Below are 25,720 nucleotides of genomic sequence, written 5' to 3' on the forward strand. Positions count from 1 at the left end.
AACATGATTTTGAGCGCACGTAACCCCGTAACAAACTTGACCTAGATATCATCAAGATGAACATTCTGACCAATTACCATGAAGATCCTTAAAAAATATGGCCTGTAAAGAGGTCACAAGGATTTTCTATTTTTAGACCTACTGACCTAGTTTTGGATCGCATGTGTCCCAGTTTCAAACTTGACCTAGATATCATCAAGAAAAACATTCTCACCAACTTTCATGAAGATCCCACGAAAAATGTGACCTCTAGAGTGGTCACAAACAAAAGTTTACGCACGCACGGACGACGGACGCTGCGCGTTCACAAAAGCTCTTGCAGGTGAGCTAAAAATAAGAAAACAAACAAAAATTAATCCAAGTTGGAACATATCAATTATAGTAAAGGTCCATTTGAAAGATAATCTTTGTTGTATGTTTTGGGTTTAACGCCATTTTTCAACTGTATTTCAGTTATGTAACAGCGGGCAGTTAACCTAACCAGTGTTCCTGGATTCTGTACAAGTACAAACCTGTTCTCCGCAAGTAAATGCCAACTTCCCTACATGAATCAGAGGCGAAGGACTCCTTACAGAGTTACGGTTCTTCTATTTACTTACGGCTAACTTCACAAACCTATTTGATAAGAAAAATGAGAACTGCAAGAAAACACTAAATTTTTTATCTCGGAATTGATATCTATAGCTGGAGCTTGTAATCTGACTTGATTCAATTACGCTAGCGATACGGCAGCCATTTTGTTTTTAATCAAATAGGGTTATTATAACAGTAGAATGATCTGGGATGCAGTATTTGGCTCGAGTGGATTTTGCCAGATCAGATCTCACGAGGCGCGCAAGCACAATGTGATCAGACCTTGCAAAATCCACGAGAGCCGAATACAAAGTCCCAGATCTAGCTACTGATAATGACCCTTTTATCATATACCTTTACCATTTTGATTCTTGTTTTGATCTTGAACGAAATCTTAACTGAACGTTTATCGATATTAAATGGAACTTAGTGAAGTTTTTATGTGAGCTTTTTATAGTAATGTGTCGGGTCATGCATATTTATGAATTTATTTATTTATTTTGTTGGGTTTAACGTCGCACCGACACATAGTCCGGCAGCATACAATACGGAAGGTACAATACGGAATTTTTGTCTGTCTGTTCATATCTAATTATGAAATACAAGCTGATTACACACTTTATATACCTAGGTATATCATAAAAATTCATATTCATATCTGAAATGTACTAGCAGGATATGGAATATATCCTGTATCCATGTGATGTCTATTGACCAATAGAAATGCAAGAATCTTGTAGGAGGCAAGATAAATACAGATATCATTCTTGTTATTTTACTGCATAAACAGTCATGTCTATTCTCATTTCAATCAATGCATACAAATTATACTTTTCAAACGACAGAGTAAATGACAAACTATACCATTCAAACATGTTTAAGATTTAGCTATCATTTTTGTACATTAAACAACAGGACAAATCTAGTAAGGCACTTATATTACATCAGCAATCATGTAACAATGCTTACAACTATTTAAAGGTTTCTAGTTAATGGACAAAATGTATCAAAAATATATTACATCATTATAATAGTTTTTATTTGACTGGAAGGGAATTGAACAAAAGAGGTTCTACAAAATAAGCTACAGAATCCTTTATTAAGACCCTTGAAATATGAACAATTGACCTCTTACCTAGACATAAGCAGATTTATCTGGGAAACAAGTCAATAGTCCATTCTTCCTTACTTAGTTTTTGAAACCATGTGACCCAGATTCGTACTTGACCTAGAGATCATCAAGACAAACATTCTGTCCAAGTTTATTGGACAAGTTATATTCACAACTGTGGCCTATTGATATTCACAAGCTTTCTCATGAGTTTCAAATTTAAATTGTGGTCTCTAGAGAGTTCTCAAGATTTTCCTTTGATCCGGCCTAGTGACCTAGTTTATGGCCCACATAACTCAGTTACAAACTTGACCTAGATATCATCAAGACAAACATTCTTACCAAATTTCATAAAGAATTGGTCACAACTGTAGCACAACATTTCCTTTGATTTGACTGAGTGACCTACATTCTGACTAATACTCATTCTGACTTACATTCTGACCAATTCTCATGAGTTTCAAACTTTAATTGCAGTCTCTAGAGTGTTCACAAGATTTTCCTTTGATCTGGCCTGGTGACCTAGTTTTGATCCAACATATTCCAGTTTCAAACTTGACCTAGTAATCATCAAGACAAACATTCTGACCAAGCTTCATAAAGATTGAGTTACAACTGTAGTCTCAAAAGTGTTCAAAAGGTTTTCCTTCAGTTTGAACAGGTGACCTAGTTTTTAACCACAAATGACCCAGATTCAAACTTGACCTAGGAATCATCAAGACAAATGTTCTGCTTCTAAATTATTCACAAGCTTTTCCTTTGATCTGCCTGCTGCCCTGGTTTAAGTCCCCTCATGACCCTGTTTCAAACTTGACCTAGAAATTATCAAGTAAAAAAATTGTGACCAAGTTTCATAAAGATTGGGTCACAAATATGGCCTCTGAAGTGTTAACAAATGTTGACGGACGACACACAACTGACAATGACCGGTCACAATTGCTCACCTTGAATACTTCGTGCTCTGGTGAGCTAACAAGCAATCACTGCAATCTTGCGTATCTTAGAGACATGAAAAAGTCAATTCATAAGTATTCATATATAAAAAAGGTATTTTTAACATAAAAATATTTTTCTTTGTTTTATTTTGCCATACAAAATTGTCTGCAGTACAGTTATCCCCCCCTCCCCCCAAAAAAGAAGTTTAAACCCTTTGACTGAAAACAGTATAAAATATTAATGTTGACTTTTAAAAGTCAATATCACATTTTTAAACTTAAATCTTTAAAAAAAATTCTAAGATCGCCGATGGTATCTCCAGACTAGAATCTTGAGCAGAATGTCAACACTCCTGAACGTAAAATCATCTTGCTAGCTTGTCTGATTGTGTTCGTCCTATATTTAGAATGGCTGTGGTTTCTGGCTGATACTGCAATCTGTAACCAGTATATACATGACCTGAAAATACAATTGGTATGAATATGAAATACAACAGAATCATAAAGGCAGTGGCTACGATTACGGTACCATAATCCTAGCTTCCGATTCTAGGATTACGGAAGTTCCGTATTCCTAGACAATCCTATGAGGATAGGCTAGGATTACGGAAGTATGTAACAGGCACCAATATCCTCGTAGCGTTGTCTAGGAATACGGAACTTCCGTAATCCTAGAACCGGAGGCTAGGATTACGGTACCGTAATCGTAGCCACTGCCAATCATAAAATATTGTCACAATATAATTTTGTGTTTTTTGGCTGTTTAATGCAGACATATGACATCTAATATTCTAATTTCTTTTAAGAATAACAAAGACTTCCAAGTTATTATCTATTAATATAGTAATAGCTTTCTTGCAGAAATGACATATAAAATGTTTACTGTGTATATGGTTGACAAGAATGTCAAAATGAAATGATATTACATTTGCATAATACCACTAAATATACAAAAAAAAATTTTTCAAATGAAACGTTTACATTATTTTTGTATCCTTTTTCATGGTGTTTCCACATGCCTACTGGTGAAAGGCAGAGCACAAACAGAAGGTGTATCATATGTGTAGACTGAACAAGAGAGGTCATTAGTAAACATGAGGTGGGGGAGCGGTAGTATAATGGTTAAGGTGTCGTGTTGATCACCCCGGGGGTCATGGGTTTGAGACCCAATGGGGTCAAGAACACATCCTCTGTTCTAGCATAAAACTGCTGTTATTGTCACTTTTCGGGGGTGTTTTAACAGGAGAGAAAACATGTGTTAACAGAGAGATTCTCGCGCTCACGTGCTGTTATAACATCTTTTTATATATCCACGTTCCGTGGCAAAGCGTAAACGCATTACAGCCCCAAAACGGATAATTCAAAATGAAATGACGTCAACGTGACAAAACAACGTAGACTTTACCGCGCATTTCATGGAAATTCAATGACGTTGAGGGACAATATATTAATTCACATGTTTTTTACGCCTTTTCTGCTAGAAAAGTGTTAGCGCATGTTCTTTTCATGTTATAACATCTTCAGAATCCCTCAGGAATCGTTGGTACCTTCGGCCTAACGGGCTTGGGTACCAACCAATCCCTCAGGATTCTGCAGATGTTATAACACGAAAAAACATGCGTTATCCCTACATTATGACATCAATACTGTGGACACAGATGTGGTTCAAATAAGCTTGAAGATTCCATCACAATTAAGCTAAAATAAATATGTGAATTAAAAATGAACACCCATGAACTGCAGTGCCCTTGGCTGTGACCTTGACTTTTGATGTAAAAATCTGATTCATGTACATAGCACACAATTTCTCAACATGATTTCATCTGTGTAAGGTTTCATTGGAATTCCTTGAACTGTTTAAAAGTGAAAACTCAAAACACTAAGTGCTTAGCATGGATGAATTTACTAACATATACGTGTAGATGAATTTACTAACATATACGTATATATATATATATATGTCATTATTTGTAGGCATAAACAGTCTTCCATGCCTTTGGTTCCTTTTTGTAATAGAGAAATACCTGTAACAAGGTTCCAGCAAAATGTAAACTCACTCTCCCTAACTGTAAAAGCACTACAACTGGCTTCATCAAATGATCACCAAAACCGGCAGTCACTGGTTTCAACTGGCCTGAAAATGTTGTAATATTATTATACACGTATTATATATGTGAAAACTTATTATTGAAAGTCAGAGAAAATTAAAAAGCTTGACATTTCGTTTATGGAGATGTTATGGACTTTAACTTTAAAACTCAATAATCAAGTTCAATATTATTATTTATTAATTATATGGCAGTGTACACAGGTAAAGCTGGTAGCAAGAAAGTCACTGAGCTTCTTGACAGTTTACACAGGTAGAGCTTGTAGCAAGAAAGACACTCGGCTTCGTGACAGTGTACACAGGTAGAGCTGGCATTGAAAATGTCACTCGGCTTCATGACAGTGTTCACAGGTAGAGCTGGCAGCAAGAAAGTCACTGGGCTTAATGACATTGTACCACTGCATTATACACAGGTAAAGCTGGTATCACGAAAGTCACTGGGCTTCATGACAGTGTACACAGGTAAAGCTGGAATCAAGAAAGTCACTGAGCTTCATGACAGTGTATACCTGTAGAGCTGGTAGCAAGAAGTTCACTGGGCTTCATGATAGTGTGCACAGGTAAAGCTGGAATCAAGAAAATCACTGGGGTTCATGACAATGTGTACACAGGTAGAGCTGGAATCAAGAAAGTCACTCGGCTTCATGACATTGTACACAGGTAAAGCTGGCATCAAGAAAGTCACTCGGCTTCATGACATTGTACACAGGTAAAGCTGGCATCAAGAAAGTCACTGAGCTTCATGACAGATGAAATCAAGAAAGTCACTGGGCTTCATGACATTGTACACAGATAAAGCTGGCATCAAGGAAGTCACTAAGCTTTATGACAGTGTACACAGGTAAAGCTGGAATCAAGAAAGTCAGCCGGCTTCATGACAATGTTCACAGGAAGAGCTTGTAGGAAGAAAGTCATTGAGCTTCATGACAGTGTACACAGGTAGAGCTATCAGCAAGAAAGTCACTGAGCTTCATGACAGTGTACACAGGTAAAGCTAGTAGCAAGAAAGTCACTCGGCTTCATGACAATGTACACAGGTAGAGTTATCAGCAAGAAAGTCACTCGGCTTCATGACAATGTACTCACGTAAAGCTAGTAGCAAGAAAGTCACTCGGCTTCATGACAATGTACTCACGTAAAGCTGGTAGCAAGAAAGTCACTTGGCTTCATGACAGTGTACACAGGTAGAGCTATCAGCAAGAAAGTCACTGAGCTTCATGACAGTGTACACAGGTAAAGCTAGTAGCAAGAAAGTCACTCGGCTTCATGACAATGTACACAGGTAGAGTTATCAGCAAGAAAGTCACTCGGCTTCATGACAATGTACTCACGTAAAGCTAGTAGCAAGAAAGTCACTCGGCTTCATGACAATGTACTCACGTAAAGCTGGTAGCAAGAAAGTCACTTGGCTTCATGACAGTGTACACAGGTAGAGCTAGCAGCAAGAAAGTCACTCGGCTTCATGACAATGTACTCAGGTAGAGCAGGCAGCAAGAAAGTCACTAGGCTTCATGACAATGTACTCAGGTAGAGCAGGCAGCAAGAAAGTCACTCGGCTTCACGACAATGTACTCAGGTAAAGCTAGTAGCAAGAAAGTCACTCGGCTTCATGACAATGTACTGGGGTATAGCTGGTAGCATGAAAGTCACTCAGCTTCATGACAAAGTAACCTGGTAAAGCTGGCAGCAAGAAAGTCACTTGGCTTCATGACAATGTACACAGGTAGAGCTGGAAGCAAGAAAGTTACTGAACTTCATGACAGTGCACAAAGGTAATGCTGGCAGCAAGAAAATCACTGTGCTTCATACCAAGTGCAAACAGGTAAGGAAAGTGTAAACATGCAGAAAGGTCACTCATTTTCATACAATAATTATCAATTATTAATGGGTCCAATTACAGCATATCTGTGGTAAAGACTTGCCCATATCAGTATATTTATTCCAGGAAGAGTATATCTGCACCGACAATAGAAAATACTGCCACAGTTTGCTCACCTGAGTAACACACCATAACAGTGTACACATGTTTGTCCTAGTGGCCCAGTTTAATTTAAACTACCCCAAGTTTTCAAGAAGATTAACACTCTGAGTTTCATGAAAATTGGAGCAAATATGTGGCCTCTAGAGTGTAAACAAGTTTGATTTTTTTTTCGATTTAGTCTAGTGACCTAGTTTTTTTGCCCCAGCCTGACACAATTTTTAAACCTTCTGAGATTTCATGAAGACAAATATTCTGACTTATTTTCAATAAGATTGGACAAAAATGCGTAAAAACATGAAGAAAAAATCTCTGAAGGATATGTTAACAAGTTGTTTGGGATAATGGATTTGGATTTTTCATACTTATATTACCTGGTTTTCCAGAAGGTGAGGCGGTATATGAAACCTGGGCAGTTTCTCCTTCATGTTGTATTACTGTAAAACACAACTTAGTGTTTTCATGTGAGATATGACTAACACATTGTTTAGTGTTTCAAAGTATTTTTGTGATCAAAGTTGGACAGTCAGGATTCTGCTACCAACAGAATTAACATTTTATGAGCACTAAATGGTAATGGGCGACATCGGTCAGTTAATTCCCCTGATAAAACAGGTGCGCGTATAGGTGGCGCTACATGCGAATAGGTCCTAGATTAAGTTCCTTGGAAAATTCTTTTATCATTTTGCAAGTATTCAGACTACCGTATATTCTTTAAATCAAGGATCAGTATAGACAGTATATATTCGTAAAGTTACAATTTTATCGGAAAGATCTGCATACACAGCTGAGGTCTTGAATAATATAGAAATTATAAGAATGTTTACTGTAAAACGTTGAAATATATGCACTTGTGATAAGATGTCCCTACAAATTTCCATCAGCCCAGTTAATTATTAAATCTGTTTTCTCATATATTTTATGAAAATATCATTAATGAGCCATAAATGATCTCTATTGACAAATTAACATACCTCGTGTTAATTTTAATGTTATGGTGCTGCCTCTTTAATTTTCAGTCAATTCAAATTCACAGCAGCTTGTCCACATAAAGTGAAATACAAACTTCCAATAAAAGGGCCATTGGTTCAGTCTCAAATTTTTGTCGGGCCTAAAGCATCGCCTCTTGAGATAACACCCAAATAATTAGTTGAAATGCTTTTAAATAAAATAAAAAAAAACAAAAAACTGACACCTTTGTTTCTTAACTATAGAAAACAAAGGTAGAAATATCACATGAATGTCAAAATATGATATATTATAAAAGCACCCGGAGGATTTTTAATATACAGACCACAAATTTGTAGAGCTTTGGAAATAAAAAATAACAACAAATGTGAGACCTATTAGACATTATGTCAAATCAGTGTTAAAAGTATTAAGAAAACTTATTATAAACATTAACATCAGACTGTCAAATATGTAGCACACACGTGGGAGGAGAAGGTGTTAAATCTGCTTCAATGACATATTCTTTAACCCCCTAAGAGTTAACAGGACACACGGCATGCACATTTTTATGATAACAATCAGTATGCAGTCAGTGGATAGGAAATGTTATGCAAACTTAATATATCCAGAGAAATCATTGTGAAACAAAAATCCATACAGGGGTAAATTTAGCAATATTTTCAACTAGCTAAATAAGCTAACCCCGCTTTGCTCGCAAACTAAATAGAAATGTGACTTGCTTAAAAATAAATGCTAGGACACTATTTCAGTTATATATTAATGGCCAGTATTTTGAAGTGAGGCTATAAATTTCATGTTAAAAACAGAAGAAACATGTAGCTATCTAAATAGATGATATTGATAAATTACATGATTCTACTTTTTTAAATATTTGAATCACTTTCTTAACACTATAATAAAAGCCGAGAGTACACCGCATGGTAGGACCTATTCGCCCGTAGCGACACCTGTTAAATCATTTGGGAAGATAACTCGCTGAGTGCTGCCATTAAACTTAGTTTTTGACCTCACATGACCCAGATTCAAACTTGACCTAAAGATCATAAAGATTAACATTCTGATTAAGTGTCATGAGTCAGGCATATAAAGAATTCAGCGTCCCCAGTGAGGCTCGAACCCACATCCATGAGGGGCAAATGATTTGAGATGTTTCAATTCAACAGAAGATATATGACTTAATGACAAAATTATCAGTACAGATATAGACACTAAACTTTCTTATTCTTTGAATAGTTGAGCTGAAATTCAGCTTTATAATTTTGTACCCTGGACACTATGTTATATTGCAGTATGAAAATATACACAGTTTATATAGATGAAATAAAAGTTGATTCAATGCCTTATATTTGTTATCACACTTACTGATAAAATTAATGCATCCAACATATACCATGATTTTGTTAATTGACAGATTATCAAATTACCTGTTCCAAGAACCTGCTGAACTCTGATGTTTCCATGAATAACAGACATTCTTGTCCTTAGCATCTTGTATCTACTGTAGCTTGTCTTTCCTGGGACCATTTTCCTTTTCTTTATCCTGTAAGACAATCTTAAAAGATATAACCAAGAAAGAGTTTAACTGTCAGAATAACTTCCAATATACATTTATCACCCTTTATTAAATGTGACATCTTCGAAACATTAAAGCTACTGGCAATACTGCATGAAGCCAAGTTTGTGATTTATTTGTGCCTTTTTTCCATATTGGCAAACTGATATAATTTCTAGACAATATTAATACAAGAGCACCGCCTTGCGGTTGCAGACCCTCATCTGATTTCTTTTGTCTCTGTATAATAGAAATATTGTCCTACCCATGATTTCCTAAGTCCAAAAAGGGCCATAATTCTTGACAAAAGCAGGATGGAGTTATGTTTCTTGCTGTACAGAGTCAGCTTATGATGGTAAACAACAAGTTTCAAAGCAATAGCTTTGATAGTTTAGGAGAAAGAAAATACCTAAACATAAAACTTAACCAAGAAATCTGATATTTTCTAAGTCTTAAAGGGGCCATAATTCTTGCAAAAAGCAGGATGGAGTTATGTTTCTTGCTCTACAGGGTCAGCTATTGATGGTGAACCAGTGTTGCAAGTTTCAAAGCAATATCTTTCATAGTTTAGGAGGAAAGAGGCAACAGTGACGCTCATCAAGTGATGACAATAACTCATCATTTTTTCTTTCAAAAAATCAGATGAGCTAATAAGAACAAGAGCTGTCTGTAAGACAGACAATGCTTGACTATTCCAACTTTATTCTCCGAAGCAGGGACAATACCCTCAATGTTAAAATATCTATCGAGTTTCAATCCAGTAACTTGCATGCAAAACATAACCAAAAGGGGGCAGGATTTGACCAAAATTCATGACAGAGTGATGGGACTTGATACTACCACCTAGTTCTATAACTTGACGACAAACGTTAAGTTTCAATTAAACAGCTGCATTAATTTTTGACAGCAACTTGCATGCAAAACTTTAACTGTCTAAAAGGGGGGCATAATTTGCCCTAAACACAATTCAGAGTTATGAAACTTGAACAATATAGACTGGCAAGTGACCTAGAAAAAGAAAACAAGAGGGTCATGATGACCCTAGATTGCTCACCTGAGTAATATGAGCTACATGTTTTAAATGGATGCTAAAATATTAAGAACTATATAAAGAAGGTAGATCAGTAAGTCACATTTATGGTGACTGAAAGTCAGTTTTAAGATCGTGTGCAAAACTGCACATGTCATCGAAATTTCAAGGCTCAGTGTATCTTTAACAAGAGCTGTCCGTAAGACAGCCAAGCTCGACTATTCAAAATATTGTCACAGAAGCAGGAAATTATTACCCAAAATGTTAAATATCAAAAGAGTTTTAAGTTCCGAAATGGGACATAATTTGACCAAAATGCATATTAGAGTTATGGGACTTGATGCTATCAACTAGTTTTATAACCCCGAAGAAACATGTTAAGTTTCAATTCAATATCTGCATTAGTTTTGGAGATAGTAACTTGGATGTAAAACTTTAACCAGAATTTTCTAAGTCCAAAAGGGGGCATAATTTGCTCAAAATACATGTTAAGAGTTATGGAACTTGACCCAGTGAGGTTGGTAACTGACCTAGAAAAAGAATAAATAAGTTTCAAATCTATATGCCTTTTAGTAATAGCTGTTTGTACTTGCACGCAAAACTTTAACCAGAATTTTCTAAGTCCAAAAGGGGGCATAATTTGGCTAAAATACATGTCAGAGTTATGGAACTTGATTATATCAACTAGTTTTATAACCCCGAAGACACATGTGAAGTTTCAATTTAATATCTGCATTAGTTTTGGAGATAGTAACTTGCATGTAAAACTTTAACCAGGATTTTCAAAGTCCAAAAGGGGGCATAATTTGGCTAAAATACATGTCAGAGTTACAGGACTTGACCCAGTGAGGTAGGTAATTGATCTAGAAAAAGAAAAAAATAAGTTTCAAATCTATATGCCTTTTAGTAATAGCTGTATGTACTTGCACGCAAAACTTTAACCAAAATTTTTCTAAGTCCAAAAGGGGGTATAATTTGGCTAAAATGAAGGTCAGGTTATGGGACTTGATTCTATCAACTGTTTTATAACCCGAAGACAACATGTGAAGTTTCATATTTAATATCTGCATTAGTTTTGGAGATAGTAACTTGCATGTAAAAACTTTAACCAGGATTTTCTAAGTCCAAAGGGGGCATAATTTGGCTAAAATACATGTCAGAGTTATAGGACTTGACCAGTGAGGTAGGTAATTGATCTAGAAAAAGAAAAAATAAGTTTTCAAATCTATATGCCTTTTAGTAATAGCTGTATGTACTTGCACGCAAAACTTTAACCACAATTTTCTAAGTCCAAAAGGGGGCATAATTTGGCTAAAATGAAGGTCAGAGTTATGGGACTTGGTGCTATCAACTAGTTTTATAACCCCGAAGACACATGTGAAGTTTCAATTCAATATCTGCATTAGTTTTGGAGATAGTAACTTGCATGTAAAACTTTAACCAGAATTTTCTAAGTCCAAAAGGGGGCATAATTTGCTCAAAATACATGTTAGAGTTATGGAACTTGACCCAGTGAGGTTGGTAATTGACCTAGAAAAAGAATAAATAAGTTTCAAAGCTATATGCCTTTAAATGATAGCTGTATGTACTTGCATGCAAAAACTTAACCAAGGTGTGACGCCGACGCCGACGCCGACGCCGACGCCAGGGTGAGTAGAATAGCTAGACTATTCTTCGAATAGTCGAGCTAAAAACAAGAAAGTAGGTCAAATGGTTAAGATCAAAGTCAAGTGATCCGTAATTGCTTGGGTTCACAAACCTAGGAAATATGATCTGATAATTTTTAAAGTATTTTTTCCTATATAACTCATAGTTTTAAAATGTGACCACCAAGGCAGAGCCGCAGAGCCTCTTTTCACCCATAATTTGAACAAACTTGTTAGAGATTCACTAGGCAATGCTACCTACCAAATATCAAAGGCCTAGGCCTTGAACTTTCATATACATGTATAAGTCTATGTTAAACTTGGTACCCCCAGGCCAGGGCCTCTTTTCACCCTTGGGACATAACTTGAACAAGGCAGTCTGAAAGACAGCTAAATCCCCCGCCAATGCTATGGATAGTGAAAGGGTAAACCTTTGACCTTTAGCTGTGACCTTGACCTTAAACTGACATGGCTGACTCATGAATTCTGCACAATGTTTTGATGAGGTGATCATTGACCCAAGTTTCATGAAAATCCTTCAAGGGTTTAGAAGATACAGAGCTCAAACCTTTGACCTTGAGTTGTGACCTTGACCTTGAGTTGAAATGGCTGACTCATTAGTTCTTCATGCGGTGATCATTTGACCCAAGTTTGATGAAAATCTTTCAAGGGGTTTAGAAGATACAGAGTGGACATACAGTGGAAGGCTCAAACATTTCACCCTAAGTTGTGACCTTGACCTTGAGCCAGCATGGCTGACTCATAATCTGCAAATCGTTTTGATGAGGTGATCATTTGAACAAAGTTTTATAAAATTCCTTCAAGGGGTTAAGGAGATATAGAGCAGACACGAAATGAAAGGCCAAAACCTTTGACCTTGCATTTTGACCTTGACCTTGAGCCGGCATGGCTGATTCATGAGTTCTGCACATCACCTTGATGAGGTGATTATTTGACCTAAGTTTCACATGAATCCTTTAAGGGAATTAGGAGATACAGAGCAGACACAAAATGGAAGGCTCAAACCTTTGACTTTCAGTTGTGACCTTGACCTTGAACCAGCATAGCTGATTCATAGATTCTGCACATTGCTTCCATGAGGTGATCATTTGACCCAAGTTTGATGAAAATCCTTTAAGGGGTTTAGGAGATAGAGAGCGGACACAAAATGGAAGGCTCAAATATTTCACCCTAAGCTGTGACCTTGACCTTGAGCCGGCATGGCTGATTCATAGGTTCTGCACATTGTCTTGATGAGGTGATCATTTGACCCAAGTTTTATAAAATTCCTTCAAGGGGTTTAGGAGATATAGTGCGGACACAAAATGGAAGGCTCAAATCTTTCACCCTAAGTTGTGACCTTGACCTTGAGTCGGCATGGCTGACTCATAGGTTTTGCACATTGTCTTGATAAGGTGATCATTTGACCCAAGTTTTATAAAATTCCTTCAAAGGGTTTAGGAGATATAGAGCGGACACAAAATGGAAGGCTCAAACCTTTCACCCTAACTTGTGACCTTGACCTTGAGCTGACTTATGGGTTCTGCACATCGTCTTGATGAGGTGATCATTTGACCCAAGTTTTATAAAATTCTTTCAAGGGGTTTAGGAGATATAGAGCGGACACAAAATGGAAGGCTCAAACCTTTGACTTTGAGTTGTGACCTTGACCTTGAGCTGACAAGGCTGACACATGGGTTCTGCACATCGTCTTGATGAGGTGATCATTTGACCCAAGTTTCATAAAAATCCTTCAAGGGGTTTAGGAGATATCTAGCGGACATGAAAGTGTTACGGACAGACGGGGGGAAGGACGGAAGGACGGTATGACAGAAGGACGGAAGGAGACCATTCCTATTAACCCCCACCACTTATGGCGGGGGATTAACAAATCTGGTAGAGAAACACTAGGAAACTTTTAAGTCAACATACTAAATACTAAAATCCTAAGCCTTGGGTTTTCAGGCAAGAAGACTTTTAGTGTTTTTTTTCCTATATAAGTCTATGAAAAACCCGAGATCCCCCGAGGCATGGCCTCTTTTCACTCCACAGGCATAATTTGAACAGTTTTGGCAGAGAACCTAAAGGCAATGCTACATACATAATATTAAAGGCCTAGGTCTTATGGTTTTAAACAAGAAGAATTTTGAAGTTTTTTCCTATACAAGTCTATGTAAAACTTGTGGCAGAAGGCATTCATGGCATTCATACTGACAAAATTTCATGAAGATCAGTCGAAAAATATAGCCTTTATCGCTTACACAAGGTTTTTCTTTGATTTGACCTAGTGACCTTTTTTTTACCTAAAATGACCCATTTTCAAATTTAGCCTAGATTTCATCAGGGTTAACATTCTAACTAAAATTCATGAAGATCAGTTGAAAAATACATTATCTCATACACAATGCTTTTCTTTTACTTGAGCTAGTGATCTAGTTTTTTACCCTAGAAGACCCATTTTCGAACCTGGCCTAGATTTAAACAATGTATTCATTCTGACAAAATTTCATGAAGATCAGTTGAAAAATACAGCCTCTATCGCACACACAAGCTAAATGTTGACAGACAGACTGACAACAGATGCTGGACATTGAGCAATCACAAAAACTCACCTGAGCAAAGGTGAGCTAAAACATTATACATGCATATAAGGTTTATGTGTAATTTTTATTATTGTTTTATATGAACTAATATACCTGTTACCAAGCCAGCTTATACCTTTGCACGACAGGTACATCTTTCTATCAGAAGGTTGCTGCATGGAATCTTGGAGAAGATGTTTGGCTGTCTGTAAGGCAAAACATCAAGGTTAAGTTTACTCCCTAGATCATGTGAAGAAGTTATCAGTTACTTGTAGAAAACAACAAAATTTTGTAGCAGACGTCCCTGGCTTAGGGACATTTTTCACAAAACATATTGCATGAAATCACAATGTCTTCTTCTATACTATAGATGTACGTAAATCAAAACTACATATCAGAAAATTCACACAGACTTTATGTAGTTTGAAAATGTCTGGAAATCTATAATTTGTGAATGCTTTCAAATGCTTATATATGCATTGTAATGGTTTACTGTTTTTTATCTTTAAATAAAAAGGGAATTAATTAAAATAAAATGAAACATTTTGTCATATTAAAGAGAGGTAATTAATAAACAAGTGAAATACATGACGTTTATACTGTACTAAACAGTCTATCAATACAAATGATCTTACTTTCATTTTTAAATTACTGGGAAAACTGATATAAATACATATGTATTGTACTTTATCATAAAAAGGGAAGTAATTTCATGTACAGAAAAAAGAAATTAAATGGGGTGCCTGTGACCTCGAATTTGTATATATGACACCATGTCTTGTAATGGTGAATATTTATACCAACACCACTGCATCAAAAAGTTACAGAGCAGACAAAAATTACCAAAAATCCAAATAGGTGACACTGACCTTGCATTAGATGTCTGAGTCTTACATGCAACAAAATAATTTGTTTTTGTGACTGTTTAAGTCAAGTTAACATCTAACTGTGACCTTGACCGTTGTAACAGTGGCCTGGTCTTGCACATGACACACTGCCTCTTAATGAGGAATATTTGTGCTAAGTGATTTTAAAATTCCTTGACAAATGGCAGAGCAATGGACAGGACAAGAAGCAAGACCATGTTAACCTTTGACCTCTATGTGTGAAACTTGACCTTTGAGCTAGAGGTCTGGATCTTACATATGATATATCAACGACATGTAGGGAAAATTTGTGCCAAATACTTATAATCCTTTATAATGGCAGAGCTATGGATGGGACAAGAAAAGGACCAAGTTAACCTTTGACCTCTATCTGTGACATGAACTTTGAGCTAGGGATGTTGGTCTACAAGAGTGACACATCAACTTATTAAAGGGAACATTTAAATTTAAAATCCTTATGGATGACTGGACTAGAAACATGCAACGAGAACACTGAGCCTCATAAGTGTGACCTTGTCCTTGGTACTTGAGGTCTGAGTCTTGCACATGACTTCATTGCCCCATTACGGTCAAAAATTTTGCCAATCAATTTAAAAATCCCTAGAAGAATGGCAGTTATGGATCGGATATGAATCAGACTCTATTTACTCTTGTTAATCTAAAAGCTACATGTACATGTAGATGTTTAGTTATCCATATAATTCATATAAAACAGGATCAATCACACGGCACTTCAAAGCATTATTCATGTGAAAAAACAATTATCAAAACTTCAACCGAAAATTTATTTAATTGAGGGCATGACTGAGGAAAGACTGGTATGAAATTTATGGTCTTAGTTTCATATGATGCATGTGTTATGAGGAATTACTATTTTCAGTGAATTAAGCCATCAAGTTATAACACAGGCGAAGTAGAAGTTCAGGAAACTTTCAGCATTTAAACTGAAGACATGAAAGCCGGTGCCAGAGAAACAAGAATAACTCTCTGTATACTTTGTACAGTCAAACCTTAAATATTGATTCGTTTACATAATTTTTTTAATAATACCATATCCTTACATATTCTGTACCCTTTTTCTATAACTATTCCTTCAACTCCATACATGTGAGACACAAATCTGTGCAACAAATTTGAACTTCTTGTTGCGTTTTTGGAAAACTGCCCTACCTTGAATATATTTCTCTACAAAAGAAGAATATTTCCTAACATGATGTACATAAAAGATAATCATGTTTTTAATGCAAAGAATATATTAAGACATATCTCAGTGTTATATCAGAATTGTGCATTGTAGCAATTGTTAGATCACAAAAGCTCACCTTGTCATGCTCACCTTGTCACTAATGTGACAGGTGAGCTAAAAGTCTTACGTATGTTAAAATGTGTCAGCTAATAATTAGCTGTAATCTGACCTAATAATTCCTCTTGGAATACAGCTTACTGTACCAATTATTATGAACAAAATCCTGTCCAATTTCAAAGTAACAGATTACTAATGTTATCGCACTACCACACATGCTTCTGAATTGCAGTCATTATAGTAAAAACTGGCTGAAATAATGCTATTCCAATATAATTCTAATTTCTACCTGTCTTTCAATTGCCGTTGCAATTTTAAACGAAGTCTATATAAATTTTAAAGTATCACGGAAAAGTATTTTTATTAAAATATTTACAAAGGAATTATTTACCTATTCCCAACACCAAACAATTGTCTTCAGTCAAATCTGAGAAGTTGTAGACTTATATATACATTAAAGGCGGTCAATCCCCATCTATGCGACAAACTTTACACTGTTCAAGCGCTCTCATTTCATGTTTTTGGGTACTGAAAATATAAGAAATCCAACAGAATAAGTAAACATGCAATTCAGGACTGCAAATATGAAGACTTATGCTCAATTTAGCATTTAAGGAAACCATATTCAAGTCTAGCGTGTGAAAATCTGCCTGTTTTCCTTCCAAATCTATTGAAAAATACCAGTTTTAGGACTGATCTGTTCAATTTCAAGTCCGTAAACTGGTTTTTCTTGCAGATTATGATTACACATATTTCTCTATTCAGACTGTGTGTACTGTGTAAATTCAAGTATCCAAAAGAGCAATTTAATGTAAACAAGAATAGAAATATATATGAGCCGTGCCATTGGAAACCAACATAGTGGCATCCGCACAGTCTGGTCAGAATCCATACTGTTCGCTAATGGTTTCTCTAATTGCAGTAGGCTTTAAAAGTGAACAGCATGGATCCTGACTAGACTGCGCTGATGCGCAGGCTGGTCTGGATCCATTCCTGATCGCAACCCACTATGTTGGTTTTGTCATGGGCGCGGCTCATATATAATATCTGACTCTAGGTCAGATTTTCTCGGCCGCAGCTCAAATTTCTAAAAATCCATGGCAGCATTTGTAATACACCATTTTGTTTTCCACAAACGGTTTCAATCAAATGCAATGCATGAAAACCTGCAAAATTAGAAAATTTTCAGAAATATGTATGCTGAAAGTAGGATTTTCACATTTTTCAAGCATGTGTAGTTTTTACTCAAACTGAAGCAATTTCAGCAATTGTAATAATAAATTCAAGTAATTTCCAGATTTCTATGCCAACCAGCCATTCTCCATCAAAATTACAACCATGTAGTTTGCAAAATAACAAAAATATTGACAATTTACTTTCTGAATTTTTCCATTAAATCAGGCCTAAGACCCAAGTTATTTTTACTATATGTTCTATATTGGCAATGGACACTAATGCATTTTTGCATGCATTCCAACCCACTAAAATACCTGAACTCAACAGAAGTATTCAAGAGAAAGAATTCCAGCCACAATAAACATGTGGTTTGAATGGCACTTTTTTCAACCATTTTGAACCAAATCACATGCGTATGAAGAATACTCTCTAGACTGATGTCTGCAAACAGGCAAACTGGCGTTATCAAAGAGTCATGTTATGCATATTCTGACATTCTCATTGTCAAATTGTACATGTACCTATTATTCTATATCTCCTCTATTAAATTATGTTATTCATTTATTGCAGGTTTTTCACTCACAAATTTACCAATGCATTTTTGTATTCACCATCAAACAGAGGAACTATTTTCTATGTTACAACTTCCTTATTGTGGTCAACAAGAGCAAGTTACTGTGATCTTGTTCCTATTTAGCCACAGCCTCTGCACATACCTTGTTTGAATGCTGAACAATGTTAATGTTGAAGTTCAAGTAAGATATACGCAATAGTGACAAAGAAAAAAAATTGCCGGAAAAACTTTAACCACCTCCTAGCGGTCATGAGCTTTAATGAAACAGAATTATTTAAAGGAATTGTTTGGCAAATGGCTATACAAGGAACAATGCTTTGAGATTATTTTCAAATCAAGCCAGATGTTTCAAAGCTGAAGATTTTCAAAGTTTTCTATACAACAATATTGGGAAAACTAACCTACCCCCTTCCCCACCCCCCCATACTAACCTACCCCCTGCATCACCCCACACTATCCTACCCCCTCGCCCACCCCACACTAACCTACCCCCTTCGCACCCCACACTAAACTACCCCTCACCCACCTCACACTAACCTACCCCCTGCCCCGGGCCACCCCACACTAACCTACCCCCTGCCCACCCCACACTAACCTACCCCCTCCCCCACTCCTCACTAACCTACCTACTCACCCACCCCACCCCTCACCCACCCCACACTAACCTACCCCCTCACCCACCCCACACTAACCTACCCCTGCCCACCCACACTAACTACCCTCACCCACCCACACTAACCTACCCCCTCACCCACCCCACACTAACCTAACCCCTGCCCCGGGCCACCCCACACTAACCTACCCCCTCCCCCACTCCTCACTAACCTACCTCCTCACCCCTCACCCACCCCACACTAACCTACCCCCCTCACCCACCCCACACTAACCTACCCCCTCAGCCACCCACACTAACCTACCCCCTGCCCACCCCACACTAACCTACCCTCTCAACCACCCCACACTAACCTACCCCCTCACCCACCCACACTAACCTACCCCCTTCTCACCCCACACTAACCTACCCCCTCACCCACCCCACACTACCCTCCCCCCTGCCAACCCCACACTAACCTACCCCCTCACACTAACCTACCCCCTCCCCCACTCCACACTAACCTACCTCCTCATCCATCCCACACTAACCTACCCCTCACCCACCCCACACTAACCTACCCCCTCAGCCACCCACACTAACCTACCCCCTGCCCACCCCACACTAACCTACCCCCTCCACACTAACCTACCCCCTCACCCACCCCACACTAACCTACCCCCGCCCAACCCCACACTAACCTACCCCCGCAGCCCCACCCCACATGGTTTTAATGCAAAACTGCTGTGTAGGTACTTTAAAACTGGAGAAGCAATTTCTGACAAGATCTTCCAAAGTTTTCCATATAACTAAACTAAGAACATTAGCCTGGACCTATGTTTTTTTTTTTGTTTTTTTTTTTACATTTCTTGGATAGTATTTCAAAATGTCTTCTGGGAAGAATATTATAATGTTTCTCCTTTTAGTTGCCGTCACAACAAGAATTCTACTATGATAGTCTAGCAATCTGAAATAAGACCTCCAAAGCAAGGAAACAATTCTGTGAAGTTTGGTTGAAATAAGACCTCCAAAGCAAAGAAACAATCCTGTGAAGTTTGGTTGAAATAAGACCTCCAAAGCAAAGAAACAATCCTGTGAAGTTTGGTTGAAATAGGCATAGTGGTTAAAAGGAGATAGAGAAATTTTGGATGATATATGGATGACAGACCACCAATGATCCTTAAAGCTCACAATGAGCATTTGTGCTCAGTTGAACTGAAAAAAGGCTTTAAACTAGTGAATAAAAAGAATGAATTCCTTTTAGTAATAACCGAGATGTAGTGAAAATGCATCAAACTTAACCTGAAACTCTCAGTAAAAGGGTGGGGGGGGGGGGGGGGGTGCATATTTCATGAAATATTGGTCCATATAAGACATGGACCTTTGTGTCATATGGATATGCGTGATGAGGTGGAACAACTACTTTAAGTTTGAATCAAATCTATTTATAAGTAACAGAGATGGAGGAATTGCATCGAGACTTTAACCTAAAATTCAAGGTAAAAGGGGGGGATAATTCATGAAATATTGGTACCAGAGTTCTGGACTTTAATTTAAATGATGTGGTGATAAGGTGGAACAACAACATACAGTCTGAATCAAATCCATTCAGTAATGCCTGAGACAGAGTGAAATGGCATCAGAACTCCAGATAAGATGCATATTTGCGTATATACGTTTTGAAATTTACGAAAAACGCAATTAAAATCATAAACAACAACCAAAACAGCAGGCATAACTTATATCCATCTTAAATTCATTGTTATACAGACATTTCGCTGCTGTAAATTAAAGAAAAAACAAGAGCCATGTTAGACATGGCCAATCCCCCCGCCGGGCATATTATAATTGATGGCTGAAGTTCCTGGCAAGTTTGTGTCTGAAAGTATTAATTTTGGGGAAAGCTTTGAAGAACCATTTAGTTGTGGTCCGCATCAGGGGTTTTAAAGATGTGGAAGAAAGAATAAGTCAGTGGTGAGGTGGTTTACTGCTAAATTTTATTAATTTTCATGAACAGTAAAGCTATGACGTTTTTCTATATGGCTTCTGTAAAAAGAAGGAATGGAAAGCTAACAGGGAACACTAGTGCCAGAATGTCACAATATATGCACGTCACAGCAAATCTGTTTACTCTAGCAGCTGTATTTGCAAATGGAATTTTAATTTTGTGGTTGTTTAGTAATCATTGTAAGTCTTTTGTTTTTCTAAGTCCACAAAAAACTCCTTACCAGGTAGAGATATCTTAAAATACACCTAAAATTGGAAAGTAACATCCATGTTGTACCACAGAAAAGTGGTCTTGTTTTTTGCCTACGGTCAATTATAAAAATGTTACAATATAAGTTATTTATAGTAACAACTAAGGGAAGTTAATCTTTAAAAAAAAAAAAAAAAAAAAAAAAAATTGTAAGTCCACACAAAAATCTTTACCAGGTAGAGATTGGTCAAAATACACCTCAAAATTGGATGTAGCATGCATGTTGTACTACAGAAAAGTGGTCTCGATTTTTCCCTACAACTAGTAATGAAAAAGTTACAATAAAAGCTATTTAAAGTAACAACAAAGGGAGGTAATTCTAAAGAAGGGAACTGCGCATGACACTTCGTCTCATGATGGTGTATAATTGTGCCAAGTTACATCAAAATCCCTCCATGCATGAAGAAGAAATGCTTCGGACAAAGTCATTCTTGTATCTGACCTTTGGCCTCTAAGTGTGACCTTGACTTTAGACCTAGGGACCTGGATCTTGCGCACGACACTCCGCCTCGTGGTGGTGAACATTTATGCCAATATATATCTAAATCCCTCCATGCATGAAAAAGATATGCTCCGGACAATTTTTTTAAAGAAAATATGATAATGGGGAATAACTCAAAAAATAGGCAAGGTAGAGTTATTGTTCTTGCACATTGCACTTCCTCCCAATGTGTTCTATCAGTGTATGAAGTTTGAAGAAAATCCCTCCAGTACTTTTGGAGTTATGCTCCGGACAAAATGTTTTAAGAAAATAAGATAAAGGGGAATAACTAAAAAAATAGGCAAGGTAGAGTTATTGTTCTTGCACACTGCACTCCCTCCCAATGTCTTCTATCAGTGTATAAAGTTTGAAGAAAATCCCTCCAGTACTTTTGGATTTATGCTCCGGACAAATTTTTTTAAGAAAATAAGATAATACAATAATACAACCGGTCCAAAACATACATTCTCCATTTTCATGCAAGACACTGTTGATCTGCAGTTTGTTGCGACAATGTTCCAGAACGTCACCCATCCTAAAAAAAACTGTTCGAAAAAGCAATACACAAAAATAGTGTTTTTTTTTAAATAAACAGATTAATTTTTTTTTTTTTTTTTTTTTTTAATTTATTAAAAATCTGTATGATTTTCTCTTATATAGCCCAGTTAATAGTCTTTTTCTTGTTCAGAGTCTTTGCGCTATTGCAGACGATTGAATAATCAAGGGGAGATGACTGTTACTTAATTTAAATGAAAAATTAACTATTCAATTTTTAAAAATTCAATAAAATTAAAATTTCATAAACCTTGATAAAATCCTTTTATCCACTGGTTTCTATTGTTATCAGCTACTAGTGTGTGAAGTTCCATTGCTGTAAACCCTTTGGTTGCTGAGATATTCAAAATTAACTATTTCCCATATACATGTAGGTGTCGGCCCAGTACAATTTCTTGGTCTTTGCTGTATATAAAACAAGCACCTTCTGACATGAATTGTGACTTTCACAACAAAATTGCAGCATTGACAGCTCTGTATTTGTAAAGAACAACCCTGTTCCAGTCAATATAGCTTAGAAAATCACTATCATCAACGATGAATTTTTTTGCTACACATCAAAGTTTTAAGTCCATGTTCATATTTCCAATAAACATCTGTCATGTCTACCAGTCTGGAGTAGTTTTTTAATCTATCCGCACAGGAATATAGTCCTGAAAAACACAGACAAAACAACTGTTAAAGACATCAGAAATGGCACAAAATGTACACAGTGTCAGTAAATACATTTAGAATTTAACATGTCGAAGTAGGGATGGCTTTAAACTAAGAACTTCAAAATTTCAAAGAACTACTTCTAGGATACAATGACCCGGAAGTACTTCAATACGGGGTTGACCCATAAAGTAACTGAAATTAAGATGTAGTATAAGATGTAATGTATGCAGTTAACAAAATGGTAAAACTATTTGAATGAAGGCTCAAGAATATTCAGGAAAACAGCATTGGTCGACAAAGGCACATCAGCGGAGCACATGAATTTCAGAAAATGATACAAACAGTTATTATTATTACCCTGTAATGATTTCAAATACTTAAAAATCATTTAGAAAATCTAAAATACACTTTTGAAAAAATATCTAGGAATAAAATACCCTTTTGAAAAAAAAAACTAGGGAATAAAATACCCTTTAACCTTAAAACTTATCTGGAGCTCTGAGAGCATCAAAACTTTAAATCTGAAATTCTAAATAAAAAGGGGGATAACTCATGAAACATTGTGGCAAGTGTTATGGCCCTTGTGTAACATGATATAAGTGATGATGTTGAATAACTATTTTAAGTCTGAATCAAACCCCATTTAGAATACCTGGTAAGTAAAAGTGCACCAAAAATTAACCTAAATTCTAATAAAAGGGGCTAATTCGGGAAAATATTGGTACCGGGAGTTAGGGCCTTTGTGTCATATGTTGTTGATTGGTTTGAATAATATTTAAATTTGAATAAACTTTTTATAATATCTGAGAAAGGTGAAAGCGCTCAAAGTTTAAAAAAAGGGGGGATTATTCTAAAATTTTTGGGTTTTGAGGTTAGAGTTAGGCCCTTGTGATTGGTGGGTGATGAGCAAAAACCCATTTAAAAATTAAAAAAAACCCTCAAGAATTAAGGGTTTAAAGAAAAAAAAAATCAAAAATTTAAAAAAGGCAACCAGAGGCACCGTTTGCGGGTCAGCGGACGCTCTCTCATTTGTTAGCGATAAAACTTACCAAAAATTTTTTTTGCAATCTTTTGTAACTGGAAAAACTCGCCAAATTTTTTGGAAAACAGCATCTATTGCGAATTTGCACTGGACACTAAAAGTCAAAGAGGGGTACAAACTCATTTCCCTTTACAGCCGTAGAATAAAAATTATGGGGTTTGGAGGGGTTAATTGGTTGAAAATTTAATGCTGCATTTACTGTAATTAGGAGGCTTTATCAATTTTTAAAAAATACCGTGTAGCAACTCATCCAAAACTAAAAAAACTGAAAATTCGAAAGGTGAAAATTTCTAAAGAAAATTTTCAGTAGTTTTTTTTAATTTAATTAGCCCCTTAAATTGTAAAATTGTTTATAAAGATTGGACATTTGTTTCTTTTTAAATTTATATCTATAGCTTTTTGATTAATGCGTTTTTAAGTGGTCAATTATTCTTAACAAAAATACTTTACTTTTTAAATATTTCTTTCTCCATAAAATCCAAATTTCCCACCAGGTTTCCCCCTAAAAACCCCCTATAGAACAAAGCCCTGTCTTTTCTTAATTGAACTAATGTCTGTAGCCATTCGCTTTATGTTACTTCACATACAAAAGAAAGCACTTTTAAAGTTTTTAGAAAAAAATTTATTAGGAAGAAATTTTTTTAAAATTTTAATTATAATATAAAAAACCTAACTTGTAACTTTAACTAAGTTTCTTTTATAAAAATTTCTGCAATGATATTCGGAACGAATTTTGCGTGTAAAATTTTTAGACTAAACAGAAAAAAAAACCTAAAATAAATTGTACAAAATTTATGTCCTTTTTTTGAAATTAATTTCCCTTATTTTTGCATATCTATTTTTTCAAAATCATGCATGTAATGAAAATTTGTTGAACCAAAAAAAATGAAAAGTTTCGGTAGTTTTCCCCCTGCAAAATTTTTTTATAAGCACTGTCTATTTTTTAAACGGGCAGTACATGTCCATTAATGTAAATGGGTGTTCCCCAAAAAGAACTGACTGTTTAAACGAGCAGACTTGTCAGCTGAAAGGGATGGTGTAGGCTGATATGAACACTAATGCTAAACAAAAACCAACCTTAAAAAACAAACAAAAAACAACTTTAAAAAAAAAATTCAGGGTTTAAAATTTTTTAAAAAATTTGAAAACCAAATGTAAAGCCGGTCAAGGGAAGAATTCCCCAAGCAAATTTAATAGATATTTCCCAAAAAATACTGACTGAATGGCAACAGGCAGACTTGATCGACTGCAAGGACAGCTATGTGTCTTGATTTGAAAATGGTTTGCTAGGAAAATAAATTGTGTCCCATTGAAAGGGGTTTGGGGAACAATGATAGAAAGAGGAAGACGCATTGTAAGGGTAGAGGGCCCAATGTAGAAAAAAAATTTTTGTAAGGGAAAGGGGGAACCAATGAAAAAAAGGGGAAGGGACACATTTTTAAGGGGAAGGGACCAAGATAAAAGAGAAACCCCTGTAAGAGTAGGGAACCCCAATGATAGAAAGGAAAGACAGCACTGTAAGGGTAGAGGGCCAAATGATAAAAGAGGAAGAACGCACTGAAAGGTGGGGCCAATGTAAAAAGAGGAAACGACTGAAAGGGGTAGGGGGAACCAATGATAAAAGAGGAAGACGCTTGAAAGGGTAGGGGAAACCCAATGATAGAAAGAGGAAACAGCACTGAAGAGTAGAGGGACCCAATGTTTGAAAGG

At 36.3% G+C, this 25,720-nt stretch overlaps 2 protein-coding genes across 8 annotated transcripts in view; both read right to left on the bottom strand.

Annotated features, from left to right (window-relative positions):
- LOC128549404 (uncharacterized) overlaps positions 1-25,720 on the bottom strand; it is a 502,205-nt gene that overhangs the window by 90,015 nt on the left and 386,470 nt on the right. The window lies entirely within an intron of this gene.
- LOC128546237 (uncharacterized) lies at positions 1,333-23,086 on the bottom strand. 7 transcript variants are annotated; one of them, XM_053526046.1, is made up of 8 exons: positions 22,736-23,086; positions 17,068-17,204; positions 16,424-16,558; positions 14,601-14,692; positions 9,101-9,228; positions 7,079-7,141; positions 4,644-4,753; positions 1,333-3,057 (listed from the first exon to the last, which is right to left on the bottom strand). In XM_053526046.1, exons 3-8 carry the CDS (start codon positions 16,478-16,480, stop codon positions 2,944-2,946), a joined length of 564 nt encoding a protein of 187 aa, XP_053382021.1. In that variant the 5' UTR covers positions 16,481-16,558; positions 17,068-17,204; positions 22,736-23,086; the 3' UTR covers positions 1,333-2,943. The 7 variants fall into 7 exon arrangements, with proteins under 7 accessions (XP_053382021.1, XP_053382020.1, XP_053382023.1 ...); XM_053526045.1 differs by having other exon boundaries at positions 22,562-23,079; XM_053526048.1 differs by having other exon boundaries at positions 1,333-3,079; positions 22,562-23,079.

The sequence above is a fragment of the Mercenaria mercenaria genome, chromosome 16 (genome assembly GCF_021730395.1).
Source record: "Mercenaria mercenaria strain notata chromosome 16, MADL_Memer_1, whole genome shotgun sequence".
NCBI lineage: Eukaryota > Metazoa > Mollusca > Bivalvia > Venerida > Veneridae > Mercenaria > Mercenaria mercenaria.

Coding starts and splice junctions, on each gene's coding strand:
- LOC128546237 (XM_053526046.1), bottom strand. CDS start 16,480: ATGTATGGAGTTGAAGGAATAGTTATAGAAAAAGGGTACAGAATATGT. Junction 14,693..16,423: donor ACAGAATATGTAAGGATATG/GTATTATTAAAA, acceptor TTTGCCTTACAG/ACAGCCAAACATCTTCTCCA. Junction 3,058..4,643: donor TTGCTGGAACCTTGTTACAG/GTATTTCTCTAT, acceptor TACTGGTTACAG/ATTGCAGTATCAGCCAGAAA.